This window comes from Heterodontus francisci, chromosome 33 (assembly GCF_036365525.1).
Source record: "Heterodontus francisci isolate sHetFra1 chromosome 33, sHetFra1.hap1, whole genome shotgun sequence".
In the NCBI taxonomy this organism is placed as follows: Eukaryota; Metazoa; Chordata; class Chondrichthyes; order Heterodontiformes; family Heterodontidae; genus Heterodontus; species Heterodontus francisci.
In genome coordinates, this window is record NC_090403.1 from 53,294,558 (window position 1) to 53,309,452 (window position 14,895).

At 41.4% G+C, this 14,895-nt stretch overlaps 1 protein-coding gene across 1 annotated transcript in view; it reads left to right on the forward strand.

Annotated features, from left to right (window-relative positions):
* Positions 1–573: 573 nt before the first annotated feature.
* npepps (aminopeptidase puromycin sensitive) overlaps positions 574–14,895 on the forward strand; it is a 225,265-nt gene continuing 210,943 nt past the window's right edge. The window contains exon 1 of the mRNA XM_068013580.1: positions 574–921. Coding sequence (XP_067869681.1) covers positions 625–921 — 297 coding nt within the window. The 5' untranslated portion in view covers positions 574–624. The remainder of the gene's footprint in view (positions 922–14,895) is intronic.

Genomic DNA, 14,895 nt, shown 5'->3' on the forward strand with positions numbered 1-14,895 from the left:
CATACCAAAATGAATCAAGATTACATTTCTCTGCATTGAACTTCATCTGCCACCTGTCTGCCCATTCCACCAACTTGTCTATGTCCTTTTGGAGTTCTACACTATCCTCCTCACAGTTCACAATGCTTCCAAGTGAGGAATTCCTTACCATCTTCACCTTCATTCTTCAGACAACCTACAGTACTCACATAACTAGCATTTTGAATTCAGCCTTTTGCTCTCACACATTTCAACCTGAGCGCTGCCTTAAGCTGCTCAGCCTTTCATATATAGTTTAAAAGCAAAGGCAACAATCCAGCCTAACTCCTACAATCACTCAACACGCCTCTGCAAAGGTCACCATGCCCCTCTCGCCCAGTCACGCGCCCAATTGTGAACGCGCATGCGGCCCCGCCCACTGTCTGCACAGATGACGGGCACCCCCGCCGTGGCGTAACGACGTTTATATACGTAATATCACGCGTCATGTTGCGGATGCTCGTGCCGACACACACGTCCGCCGCCGCGCCCGGTGGGGGGGGGGGCGGGGGCGCGCACGCACACTGACGCAGGTACGCCAGAGCGGCATGGGGGGGCGCGCGCGCGCACGGACGGGAGGGGGCGGTCAGTTTGTCAGCTTCATTGATGTTGCTCGGCGGCGCGACCGCGGTCCTCGTTTTCCGCCGCCTGCTCACCGCCTCCAGCTGCTGGAGAGGCCGCGTCCCTCGCATCCTCGGAGCCAGACCCCCGACACGCGCAATCGGTAACCGGGACGGCGTCAGGAGGCTCCTCGGCACCAGTGCTCGCAGCCCAGACAAAATGCCGGCAAAGAGACCCTTCGAGCGGCTCCCCACCGACGTGACCCCGGAGAACTACTCGCTGTGCCTGAAGCCCGACCTCATCGACTTCACTTTCGAAGGGAAGCTGGAGGCCTCGGTGGAGGTAAGCAGTCTGCACAAGAGAGAGACAGATAAAAACAGCATTCCGCAATTTAGCCCCAGGCTCACGGGGTCGGGATCGACGTTAAAGGCCGCAAATTTACCTCAAAATAAAATCCCCCGGGGGCGCAGGTTTGCAGGCAGTCGGGGCGCAGGCCTTCACCTGGATGTGTGGTGGGGAGTGGTGTTTTTAATCTTAATTATTATCTGTGTAACTCTGCAAAATTAAGGTGGGGGAAGAAATTTATGTCGTTTTAAACCTTGATTCTTTACTATTTTTAATTTTAAGAGGGGGAGGAGGCTGGAGTTTTTTTTAACAAAAAATAAAATAAAGAACCTCAGTTTAAGCAGAAGCACTGGATATAATTTTTGCAGCAGGATGTTACTTCTTTCCCCTGCGCCCACAATATCATCTTGCAATAAAATATAAGACAAGAAATTTGCAGGAATGAACGTTGTGTAAAATGTAAGCCAAGGGGGGAGGAGGGGAGGAAACACACACATTTTGAGAGGAATGTTGAATCTGTCGCTCAATGCCCTCCCGTAACCAGGGCGCAGGCGCCGGTTTCGAGCTGTTGCCATTGGCAGCAGCAATTTTGAGTTTATTTTTTTATATATATTTCTAAAACCTTTATCATTTTTACCTTTTTCTATAAATGTTCTTGTGTTTAGTGATGGCCGTTTAAAAAAAAAAGTACCAAGATGCTTAGACCAAGACACAAATTACTTTTGGTGTTAATGGTTTATATATAATGTCATAAAACCTTTTCAAATACACTTTGTTTTTGCTTGTAAAATATCAGCTAACGTATTTCCTTGTTCACAAAACATTGGATTACAGCCAATGTCTATAGAAAAAAAAATTAATGTACACTAGGTAGTTGGTGAATTTTAACTCATGATTGCTCTTTCATTGATGATGTCTTACAGTTTTGTTTGGGTTGGCTTTTTGTAACTTTGTTAACTGCAAATCCAGCTATTTATCTGAATCCAGGTTGTGTTCTAATTGAAGTGTTCAAAAAATGTGTGTTTAGGGTGCCTGTGTCTTGAGTTTAATTGAGGTTGACAATAGTTAGGCATTATCAATACTTTGGTCCACTAATTCCCTCTGTCACTTGGTATTTTTTGCTTGTAAAATTGTTATTGTTAATTGGCTTTTTATTTTGCCAATTACACGTCTGAGACAATTTAAAGCATACTTGCCAGTCTAAATTTTTTGGGGAGTTGTATGTCCCATGCACATTTGCAGAGAGGGCACTGTGGCCTCCTTTTAAATTTTTGAGAGCCTATTGACTGTTTTCAATTTGCGACCTACCATTTATGTTTGATTGTGAAACTATTCTAATAGGTGTTTTATATAACTATTAATAGATATAGAAAAGTTTTGAAAGTACTCATCGATCTGCATGTTTCAGAGGTAATATATCCCTACCCTTTGTGCAGAAAATCGCTATTGCCTTAAATACTTTTTTTTTTAAACAATACAGGTATGAACAAAGTTACTCCACAAGGAATTGTCATTTTATTTTATTGTGCTTTGATATTTTGTCCCAAATGCACGTGTATCCATTTAGGGCCAGTGTGCTCTCAAAATTGTGATAATACTTCTCCAGAGACTGCACTAACCACCTGTCTAGAACAGGCAGTAAGTAGGCTGAGATTGGTCTGGGTTTATTAACCGTCTGATGGATAAGTATAGCGTGGGAGCATTTTTGCAATTTGAATATTAGGGATTAATGCAATATTAAAATCAAGGATCAGAATTAAAGGGATAATTTTATTTACCATATAAATTATTAACATTTCAGGAGGGGCAATATTTTTTTCTCAATACATTGAATTTTGTCTTTGACTATGTAAATATAAGCAAATAACCACACTGAGGAACCTTATGGGAAGGTAACCAAGTACATCTATTGCAGCAGAAATAGGTTGAAATAGAAAGAATGAACAGGCATGTTAGTTTTCCTTTGCTGTATCCAATTATTTGAACTTTTCTTTATTCCTTTGTACAGTTAGGCCCCATACATGCATTTAGAGCAGTGAGACAAGAGTGATTTTAATGCTCAGTTTCCTGTGGAATTTTATAAATTGACAGAAAAAAGTTATTCTGTCAAATGCGTAATGTGGATGAGTCCACTGCTGGCTCACCTAGGACATGCAGTGGGAGAAAAAAACGTTATGGTTTCTGATGTCAACTGGAGACTGTACACACCCATTGAAATCAGGGCTTGATTGTCATGCACTCTAATGTTAAATCTGCAGATGTGCTTTGTCTAGACTCATGTATGAAGAATAGATACTTTGAGTTATCAGCAGGTTGCCAGTACTATTTCTAGTCTTGTTTCCCTGAGACAGTTTTCTTCAAGTTCTCCCTCCCTGCTTCTGTATTTGAATATGATTGGTAGCCGGAACTTCACTGCAAAAACAGAAGTCCTGTTTTCAAAAGCTGTTCCACAGATGCAACTTAACTGTTTTGTTTATTTGAAGATTCTTATTTGCACCTCTTTAAGATTGTTCTCCTTGGCAACAGAGAAGGTTGAGGAAATTTGATCGGTGTTCAAAATCATAAATGGTTTTGACAGAGTAAATTTAAAAATTGTTTCAGGTGGCAGAAGTATTGGTTAACAGGGGACACAGACTTAAGGTGATTGGCTAAAGAACTAGAGGTGAGTTGTTGTAATGTGGAATGCGCTGCCTGAAAGGGGTGGTAGAAGCAGATTCAATAGTAACATTCAAAGGGGAATTGGATAAATACTTGAAGGGAGAAAATTCATAAGGATATGGGAATGTGCAGGGGCGTGGGACTAATTGAATAGCTCTTTCAAAAATTGGCACAGGCACATTTGGCCAAATAGCCGCCACCTGTGCTAAATCATTCTGTGATGCTGTGTAGAATGAAACATGGTGGAAAATTTCACATTTGTTATGACTAATTGTAGTTCAGAATTAGCAGAAAATACTTCATAGCCAATTCGTGGGTATGTGGTTAGCACCGCAGCCTCACAGCTCCAGGGACCCGGGTTCGATTCTGGGTACTGCCTGTGTGGAGTTTGCAAGTTCTCCCTGTGTCTGCGTGGGTTTTCTCCGGGTGCTCCGGTTTCCTCCCACAAGCCAAAAGACTTGCAGGTTGGTAGGTAAATTGGCCATTCTAAATTGTCACTAGTATAGGTAGGTGGTAGGGAAATATAGGGACAGGTGGGGATGTTTGGTAGGAATATGGGATTAGTGTAGGATTGGTATAAAAATGGGTGGTTGATGGTCGGCACAGACTCGGTGGGCCGAAGGGCCTGTTTCAGTGCTGTACATCTAATCTAAAGTAATGGAATTCTGAACCACAGCAGAAAAATCTGGCAATATTTAACGGGTCAGTCAGCATCCTGGAGAGAACAGACAAGTTCACCTTTTTGGACCTTTCAGAACTGAAAAATAAGACAGCAGGCAAGTGTATTAATCATAAATGGGGGGATTTGGTAGAAGACTTCATAGTTAGAAAAAGTGGATTTTATAGAGGTCGCTTTTTATTACAATCAGGAAAAGGGAATTTGAACTAATTGTTCAGGCAGAGCATCACGGGGTGCATTGCAGAAAGATGAGATCTTTTCCGTGGAGCTTGTATTGAGTTTCATTGGAACATTGTATGAGGTCAATGGCTGAGGTCAGTCTGGGAATGTGGAGCGATTCTCTCTTGTGGCACGAATGTTACTTGCCACTTATCAGTCCAAGCATGGATGTTGCCTAGGTCTTGCTGCATTTTTACACAGACTGCTTCAGTATCTGGAGGAGTCACGAATGCTTTGGGGTGGGGGGTGCGGGGGAGCTTAAAGTATTATAAGCTCCATGACATCACTGCAGGAGTTCCACAGGGTAGTGTCCTAGGCTCAACCATCTTCAGCTGCTTCATCAATGACCTTCCTTCAAATGTAAGGTCAAATGTAAGGTCAGAAGTGGGGATGTTCGCTGATGATTGCTGATGTTCAGCACCATTCGTGACTCCTCCAGATACTGAAGCAGTCTGTGTAAAAATGCAGCAAGACCTGGGCAACATCCATGCTTGGGCTGATAAGTGGCAAGTAACATTCGTGCCACACAAGTGCCACAAGAGAGAATCTAACCATCTCCCCATGACATTCAGTGGCATTACCATCGCAGAATGCCCCATTATCAACATCCTGGGGGGTTACCAAAGACCAGAAACTGATCTGGACCAGCCATATAAATACTGTGGCTCCAAGAGCAGGTCGAAGGCTAGGAATCCTGTGGTGAGCAACTCACCTCCTGACTCCCCAAAGCCTGTCCACCATTTACAAGACACAAGTCAGGAGTGTGATGGAATACTCTCCATCTGCCTGGATGGGTGCAGCTCCAACAACACTCAACGTCATCCAGGACAAAGCAGCCCGCTTGATTGGCACCCCATCCACAAACATTCAGTCCCTCCACCACCGACACATAGTGGTAGCAGTGTGTACCGTTTACAAGATGCACTGCAGCAACTCACCAAGGCTCCTTCGAAAGCACCTTCCAAACCTGCGAGTTCTACCACCTAGATGGACAAGGCCAGCAGATACATGGGAACACCACCACCAGCAAGTTCTCTTCCAAGCAACACACCATCCTGACTTGGAACTATATCACCGTTCCTTCACTCTCACTGGGTTAAAATCCTGGAACTCCCTTCCTGACATCACTGTGGGTGTACCTACCCCACATGGACTGCAGCGGTTCAAGAAGGCGGCCCACCACCACCTTATCGAGGGCAATTAGGGATGGGCAATAAATGCAGGCCTAGCTAGCAACACCACATCCCATGAACGACTAAAAAAAATCTTGAGTTGCAATAAAGGCACAAAGGAGTTGTTTGGTAAAGTGGTCTACTCTGTGTTTAGTTTCCCAAGGAGGCCCATGCTACATCAGAGGATGTACAGTGCAGTCTCACATGGAAAGAGTATTTGGGACCCTGCGCAATGGTGTGGGAAGAGCTGAATGAGTATGTGTTGCATCTCTTGTTGGGGTGAGGGAAGAGTGAATCAGGCTGTTGCATAGTTCTTCTGAAAAGCTGAGCGGGAAGGGGAGGGAAAGATGTGTTTGTGGAGCTCGTGTTGTAGGTGGCTGAAAAGACTGAAGATGTGAATACAGAGACTGGTAGGGTGGCAGGTAACTTAAAGGTTGAGAGGAGGGAGTTGGGCAGAAACATGGAAAATGGGATGGTTCCGGTCAGAGGTCCTTCTGATCACATTTCAGAAGCTCTGGTTTGGATGGTAGAGTCATGAAAGCAAATAAGACAAGTGGCAAAACTAGGTGGAAAGGTGTGGAGTCTTAAGATGCAGGTTGGCAAGAAGTATATTCCAGGTAATTACAGGAGTTGATGGGACTTTATTAATGCCTCTGGAAAGCCCATAAGCATAGAGAGGAGTCAGAAATGAATCACATGAAGGTGAGGAATGCGTGGAAATTGGAAACATAATTTAAAAATTCTCAAGGGCAGAGGGGAAGAAGCAGCACCGACACAGTAGTTAATGTAGAGGAAGTTTGAGAGGGGGCTTGAACAGGACTGTGACCAGGAGTGTTCAAACATATGCTACAAAAAGACGGGCATAGCTGGGACCCTTGCGGGCTGCCTTGGCAACACCTTTTCAAGTTCAAAGTGAGACCAAGTTCAGCCAGGTGGAGGAGGGTGGTCATTGAGGCTGAGCAGATTTGGCATTGAGAAATTTCTTAAATTAAGTCCCTGATTTTATACTTGAAGAAGTTAAGACCAATCCCCATCAAAAAGGTGCACAGGCAAAAGTTTAAAATAGTGTTGGGCTGGGGAGAAAGTTAGATATAAATCAATGAAGCCAGGTATTCATTCGGAAAAGGAGCACTGGGTATTTAAAGCAAAATACTGCAGGTGCTGGAAATCTGAAATAAAAACAGTAGACTCTGGAAATACTCAGCAGGTCAGGCAGCATCTATGGTGAGAGAAGCAGAGTAAAGGCCTGGTCGGGTCTGCAAAAAAGAAAAATCGACCCGAGCCAGACAGAACCACATGCGGCCCGAATCCTTCCATTTTTCCCCGGGCCTGACCCGTTTTTCACTTTCTTGCTGGTCTGCACAAGCTTAAAATAACTAACAAAACCACCTTTCTGGTCCAAAAATTAAATTAACAGTGGAGCCACTTACCTGTGATAGAGTGTGTCTGGCCCAGCCTGACCTGAGCCCGAATGCCGGACCCGGAAGTGCGACCCGACCGGAACCGAACCCGACAAGCAGAGTTAACGTTTCAGGTCTGTGACCTCTCATCAGCACTGGATATTATACTGTGTGAATGATGACTTTAAAAGTGGGAGCTATTGTTTATTGTGCGTACAGTCCTGGATTTTATTGAGAGGTCATAGACAGTACCTACTGTTTGGTACCACAAATTTTCAATGATTGGCACAGGTTAGGAACAATTTCTGCATTTATGTTTGTCTAGAGAAGATGCTGCAGCCATGAATATTTTATTTAGTGTCATTATGACCCTTGTTCACAACCATGAACAGTATCAACGTGCAACTGGGTGTCTGTGTTGTAGTAGTTAATTACTGAACTATAATTGTCTTTGACTGAAGTCCTTGGTGAAAGATTGCATAGCTTTGGCGCACTAACCTTAAAGGGGCGTTGGTAAATTAAATTTATAATTTCCTGCTGTATACCTCTATCAACTCTTGAATTGATTTGAAGATTATACATCATTGAAGTAATTATTTCCTATTTTGGATATTTGTGATGCAGAAGATAATTTAGTATGTTGTATAAGTCTATAAAGGTCCTCTGTCAGTTGGTGCCTTCCAAGCAGAGCATATCAAGCTTCATTTTAGTTTTAACAATAGTGATGAAATTGGGAAGCGAGAAACCTCACCCAGAGACAGACACGAGGATCTAGGAGAAGTATCTGGGAAGAGAATAGAGGATTAAGAAAGCAAAGATTTCTGTTTAGAAAAGAAACTATAATCTGAGAGGGAGGCAAGCAAGAGAAAATTAGTGCATGTTAAGTATTAAATATAAATTATAGAGCATGACATTTTTATAATAGCGATGGAATTAATAGTGTGTGTAGAGCTTAATGTGTGGAGCCAAATGCTTTAATTTTTGAGATTGAGGATTTTCCCTTCAAATGTATAATGGTAGTGTGCTTCATTAAATTTCATTAACCATTTAGAACTGCCCTTGTTTGATGGAACTGGCGAGGAAACCAAGAACAACTGCAACTTGACAGTGTTTATTAATGTGAATTGCTTTGTGTTTCACAAAGGAGATTGGACACTAAGTAGAAGTTGGAGAGCGTGGCTGGCGGTGGAAGAATTAGGAGAAGCTTATGAGGCTACGGTCATAGAGGTAGATTTTTTGAAAGTGGTACAGATGGAGGGTTTTGAATTTGAGAACAGCGATACAATGGCTTAATGCTCTGCCATTAGTAGATTGGAGGGAAATGTGATCTAATCTCTGCTTTTCTATATGTTGGAATCTAGGGCTGGAGCAAGCTTCAGAGGTAAGCTGGAGCAAGCAGCTGTTTCATTTTGTGTGGTGCAATATATGTTGACTTGACAGTCGTAATGTTTCATTGAAAAGTAAAGTTTCTCAGAACTGTGAAGGTATCTATAAGTTTGGAACTACTATCTACATCTGAGGGGACTGGGTTGAGGAATTTGGAAACTGGTTTGAATCTAGCCTGGGCTGATGGGATAAAACTTTCCTTTTTGAAACCTGTGAAGACTTGAACTGAAATGTCTTTCGGAGTCACACCCAGTTTCTAGTGATTGAGAGTCCAGAGCACAAAGCTGCCCACAGTTCTATAAAGCCCACGAGTGCAGGAAATGCAGACGTTCATCTTAATTTAGGAATGAGGGATCATCAGAGGTTGGGGTGGATTAAATGGAGTTCAACCCTGCTGGTCAAATAACCAGCTGATAGATGAGTAATGGGGAGAAGTGCTGGGGGCTGTCACTGGAACTGTATTCCAGCAGAAGCTGTCTTCAGGAGAGGAGAAGTAAAGGTAGAAAGCAGAATGGGAAATAATTGTACTAAGACTCTTGCCTAAAATATTTCAACACTGTACTACTCAAATACATAATGCTTATTTGCACAGCTTATTTCAATGGAATTACTTTTAAGTTATCAGTTTGCTTTCCCCTAAGAAAATGAGAAATTCAAGGAAAAATGCTAGGCTTCCAATTCACTTCACTTTTCACCCAAACAACCCTAAATGTCTTTGACTCTATTAATTTACATGGAAGGTTATTCAAAATGTTCAGTCGTACATATGGTATGCATATTCTGTGCATAGAACTTAATTCTTCCTGTCAGTGTTTCAGTAATGCTGTTTATGTCAACATTTATAATGGAAACATTTATAACGGCAGTTTATATGTAAATATTTTGCCATTGCACTTTGATAAACCATCAGATCTTTCAGAATGATTTTGGACAGAAGTCCATCATTTATTTCCAAAGTTACTTTTCCACAGTGTGTACCATCTACCAGATGCACTGCAGCAACTCGACAAGGCTCCTTTGACACCTTCTCCAAACCTCTGCGACCTTTACCACCCAGAAGGACTAGGGCAGCATCTGCATGGGAACACTACCATCTGCAAGTTACCCTCCAACTCGCACATCATCCTGACTTGGAACTATATCACTGTTTCTTCACTGTCACTGGGTCAAAATCCTGGAACTCCCTCCCTACAGCACCCACAGCAGTGTGGGTGTACTTAAATCAGATGACTACTGCGGTTCAAGAAGGGGGCTCACCACCACCTTCTCGAGGACAATTAGTGATGGGCAATAAATGCTGGCCTTGCCAGTGGCACTCACATCCCAAGAATAATTTTTAAAAAAACTGACATTTCTAAAGTTTTAATAACATTTCAAATTGTTGTGTATTTTACAATAACCTGATACAATTAATGCCATTACTTGTCTTTGTGTCTTTTAACATTTTTACTAAAGTTTTTACTTGAAGGCCTCAGAATTAAAGTTGCTGTTTTTGCTCAGATCTGTGATTTTACCAACGGAAGGCACGTCCTGCAGTCTGAACATATGCAATGTGCACTCTTCTCCAAGATGCATTCGACCCAATTACTGTTCAAATTCCAGCAGGTTCTGTTTCTTTACAAAAAACTCACATGAGTGGAATTTTGAAAACAAGCAGAAAAACTCTTTTGTTGGTTAAAAAATGTAAACATTTTTATTAATACCAGATGTGAAACAGATACATGTGCAAGAACCAATCAATGTTTGTGCTAATCTGTTAGAAAGTTGCAAGCTAATCCTGGAAGACCCAGGAATTCCTTGCCTTTACCTCAGTGTTGACGGACACTAAAGATTGACCAGTAAACCAAACTCTGCAGCCCATCCCCAAATTCCGCCAAGCATCAGGTACCCCCTCCACAGCTCCAGGTTTTCAACTCTGACATTGAAAATGATCTGTTGCTCCCAGGCCTCATTGAGTGATCCTGTCCTAACTCTATACTATTTCTCTCACCATTCATTTGTGAGCATTAAATATAATTTGCAATTTGTTTGCCCAATTGTGGAACTTAACTATGTCCTTCTGCAAATTACTAACTTCACCTTCTGCTCCAATGCTCCCTATTTCAGTATTTGCCTACTTAACATGCTTGCAGTTTGTTTTTTCATCATTTTACCTATTCAAGGATGTATTTACGCTATAATTTTACATCAAAGCCAAGTGCTTTCTGTTTTGCAACAACATTGAAGTTATATTATAAATCCAGTCTAACCCTGTTGAGAAACAGTGTGAATCTGCTTTAGCCCCGTTTGCATGTGAGTGAGGGATGGCTGAGATGGTTAACTATTGCTTTATTTTAATTTTTAAAAATTTCATATTTAAATAAACCTTTGCATGAAAAAATTCCCAATACCTCCCTTTATTCTAGTACTAGTCCTAATCTATGCCTCCTTATTACTGATTTACCGATCAGTGGAAAAGGTAATTCAGTATGCGACTGCAGTCTCGCTTAGTGATGATACACTCACCTCTGATTCGGGCGGCTGTGGATTCAAGCCCCACTCCAAAGACTTAAGCACATAATGCTGGACTGATACTTCAGTGTGGTGCTGTTAGAGGTGTTGTCTATGGATGAGATGTTAAACTGAGGCCCTGTCTGCTGCTCTTGGGCAGGTGCAAAAGATCCGATGGTATTTGAAGAAGAGCAGGGGAATTCTGGTGTCTTGGCAACATTCACCAGCATCACGGGAACAGGTTATCTGGCCATTATCTCATTGCTATTTGTGGGTCCTTGCTATGTTCAAATTGTCTGCTGTCTTCCCCTGCATTACAACAATGACTAAAGTTCAAAAGTAAATCATTGTTTTTGAAGCACTTAGACCTCCTGAAGATGCGAAAGATGCTTATATAGATGTAAGTTTGCTCTTCTGTTTATACTTCCAGAACCTTTCAGAACTTTGCTGTTATATCCAGTTGAACTTTCTCTGCTCTGGTGAATATAGTCCTTATTTCTTCGGTATCTCAGCATAATTATGCCCTTTATCCCTGGTGTCACCTTAGTAAATATATATGGAGCTTTTTACCATGGTCCAAAACTGTAAACAGTACTCCAACTGCAGCGTAACCAAAATCTTGTACAGATTCATCAGCATCTCTTTGCTTTTGTATTCATTGGGCTTCTAAGTAAAAGAATCTAATTCACCTATTTTATGAATTTTAAACCTGCAATGCTACTTTTTAAAGATCTGTTTACGTGCATGCCTAGATCTCTCTTCCTCTACTCCATTGAGAACTTTACCATTTTGAGTATTTTTCCATTTTCTTTTTCCCCCAAGCATATAGTTTCACAATTACAATCACTATATATCTGCCCACTCTCCTAACTTGTTGGTCTCCTACATTTTTACTCATAGTTTATTGTGCTTCCTAATTTATTAGCAATTTTGACATTGCTTCTAAGTTGGTGACCAGAGCACTCACTTACTTGTACAATAATAACTTTCTGGTGAGTGAAAATTCTCTAACTGTTGAATACTTGTAGAAAACCATCAACTCATTCTACCATTTCCCTTCCTTTTCAACAAATTCACCGCTTTTGTCCTGTAGAGTTCCAATATTATTAAAAAATATTGTTACCTATGTAAAACATGATATTTAGCCAGGGATTGATTTCCATGTTAATGCTGGCAACTTGTCAGTTGCCTTCTGTGTCACATAACCTTTAAACTAACATGCAACACAGCTTTGCCTAAATTACTTCAAGGGGAGTGGTAACGACTTCAGTTTAGTGTGTCTCTGTTTGTAATTGCAACCCAAATATACAAAATGTAACCATTCTAGGAAAGGGTAATGTTACAAGGGAACCTATTCATTTCAATAAAATTAGATTAATTGCATATTAGTCCAGGTGACGAATGAAGCAGGACACCTGATCTCTTGTGAAGTTACAGTTCTGCATTTGTTACATGCTGTAAAAAAAAAAAATTGTACTTTCATCGAGAAATATTTCATCGAATGTGGATAAATTACTGTCTGTGTGCTTAATTCAGCATCTAAACACTACTTTCTGTAGATTTAAGATGCTTGTCTTTGAGTAATTATTTGAAAACCTTGCTAAAACTTTTTGTTTTACCTGGTTTATATATAATTTGCATAGTGGCAATTATGCCAGTTAGGATAAGTAAGAGCAGGATTGGGCCACACGGCCTTGAGAGCCTTGCTCTGCCATTTAATAAAATGGCTGATCCGCGACCTCAACTCCACTTTCCCATCCGATCTGCATATCTTTTTTTTTGATTCTCTCAAGAGTCCAAAAATCTAGCGGTCTCAAACGTTGAATATACTGAACAAGGGCTGTGGATGCTGAGTCGGCTAGAGAATTTAAAAACTTCACAGCTCTTTCAATTTAGAATTTCTCATCTCACTCTGAAATGGCCGACCCCTTATCCTGTGACTGTCTACATTTCTAGATTCTCCAGCCAGGGGACGCAGCTTCTCAGCATCTACCCTGTTAAACGTTCTCAGAATCTTTTCTGTTTCAATGAGTTCAGCTCTCATTCTTCTAACTCCAGACAATAGAGGCACATTTAACTCCGTCTCTTTTTAAAGGACATCCTAGAAATCAGTCTAGTGAACCATCGTTGCACTCCTTCGAAGGCAAATATATCCTTCCTTAGCTATGGGGACCAAAACTGTACACAGTACTCCAGGTGTGATCTCACCCAAAGCCCAGTACAATTGCAGCAAGACTTCCTTACTCGTGTACTCCAACCCCCTTGCAATAAAGGCCAACATATCATTTACCTTCATAATTGTTTGCTGTACCTGCAAGATAACGTTGTATTTCTTGTACAAGGAGACCCAAGTGTCTCTGAACACAAACACTGTCTCTCACCATTTAAAAAAAAAAAGCATCTTTTTTCCGACCAAAGTAAATAACCTCACATTTCCCTGCAGTATACCCCATCTGCCATCATCTTGTCTAGTCACACAGCAAGGTCTAAAATAGCCTCTTTCCTGGTTGGTTCCATAGCATATTGTTCTCGGAAACTGTCTCAAATGCATTCCATGAACTTGTCCTCCAAACTGCGAGGTGTATTTGGTTAATTTAAGAAATTGGGAACAGGAATTTTCTTGCCTTTGTATATAGCTAGCTTCTTGAGCCACTTTTCAACCCTAACGTGTTCTGAATTTTGGTTGGACCACTTGATGGGGGGGGGGGGGGGGGGGGGGGTGGCGGGGTGCTGCAGTGAATGGATCTGAGGTCCTTTGCAGTAGGTGGGAAAATTAGCCTGCTTGTGCAGTTAGAAACCAGCAATGGCAACAAAGCAGGTTATCTGCTAACTCTTGTGAACAGCATTGGATTGGAGGATGATGGTGAAGGTGTGGGGGAGGTTAGAATGACAGGCAAGTATAGGGGAGATTTTTAAACAATAGTAGCATAGAAAGCTGCAGAAACTGGGTTTCTGGAGCTTGGTATGCAGTCTAAGAAAATATTCATTGGGATTGATTTAAGCTTAGTTTAATTTACAAGGGTAGTCCTATCAAGATATAATCTATGAGCCTTTATTTTAGGCTTGGTTTAATTGTCTTTTTATTTTTACCTCCCTTTACCTTTTATTGCTTAGATTTTATAGCTCGACAGCAAAAGCAAATGTAAGTAATCAATAAATATATTGCGAACACTTATTTAAAATTTGCAGTCAAATAAATCAACAGAGCTGGTTTCAAACATAACATTAGATTAGCCAGAGCTTCTAGTGCTGCCCTGAGAGCTTTTGAGTAAATCTGCTGGTCAGGAATTTAACCGCAAATGGTTCTGCACTTTGGCAAAACTTGAAACTATGGACGTTTGTAGCTTTATATCTGATGCATTGCGTATCATGGTTTGAAGAGGCAAATAAATGCAAGTTGTTGTTATGTTGCTAGATTGTAGTTCTGATTTCAATTGCAGCTGACTTCCACCTTCATTAGAACTTCTATTAAACATTTCCGATTCTCTCTGCAATGAGTTAAAATTCTAAGTCAGGTGGTTTTAATTTTTGAACAACCTTTTACAGTCTTAATGTCCAATTGCATCATCTTTTCCACAGCATCCTTACTACTTGGTGTTTGAAGGATGGGGTGCGAAATGGAATTTTGCACCAGTTTTAGAAATGCGGTATAAGTAAGTGATTTATTTATGCGGGGACTTACAAGGCTGTATTGCAATTGTGTTTAGGCGAGCGCTTAAACTGTGAAAGGTTAATGTGTGTTAGCTGTCTGGTAGTATCTTTAATTGTGTTGGACACCCTTGCGATTGTGGAAGTGAGAGAGATTTTAGAATTTGGTGTGTATGTAAACTGAGCAATGGGCTGCCTTTAAAGAGGTGATAGTTTGGCTGCAGTCGAGGTACATTGCCAAGAGGGGGGAAGGTAGGACAAACAAAGCCAGAGCTCTCTGGATGACAAAGATAGAGTAAGATGAAGCAGGAAAAGAGTA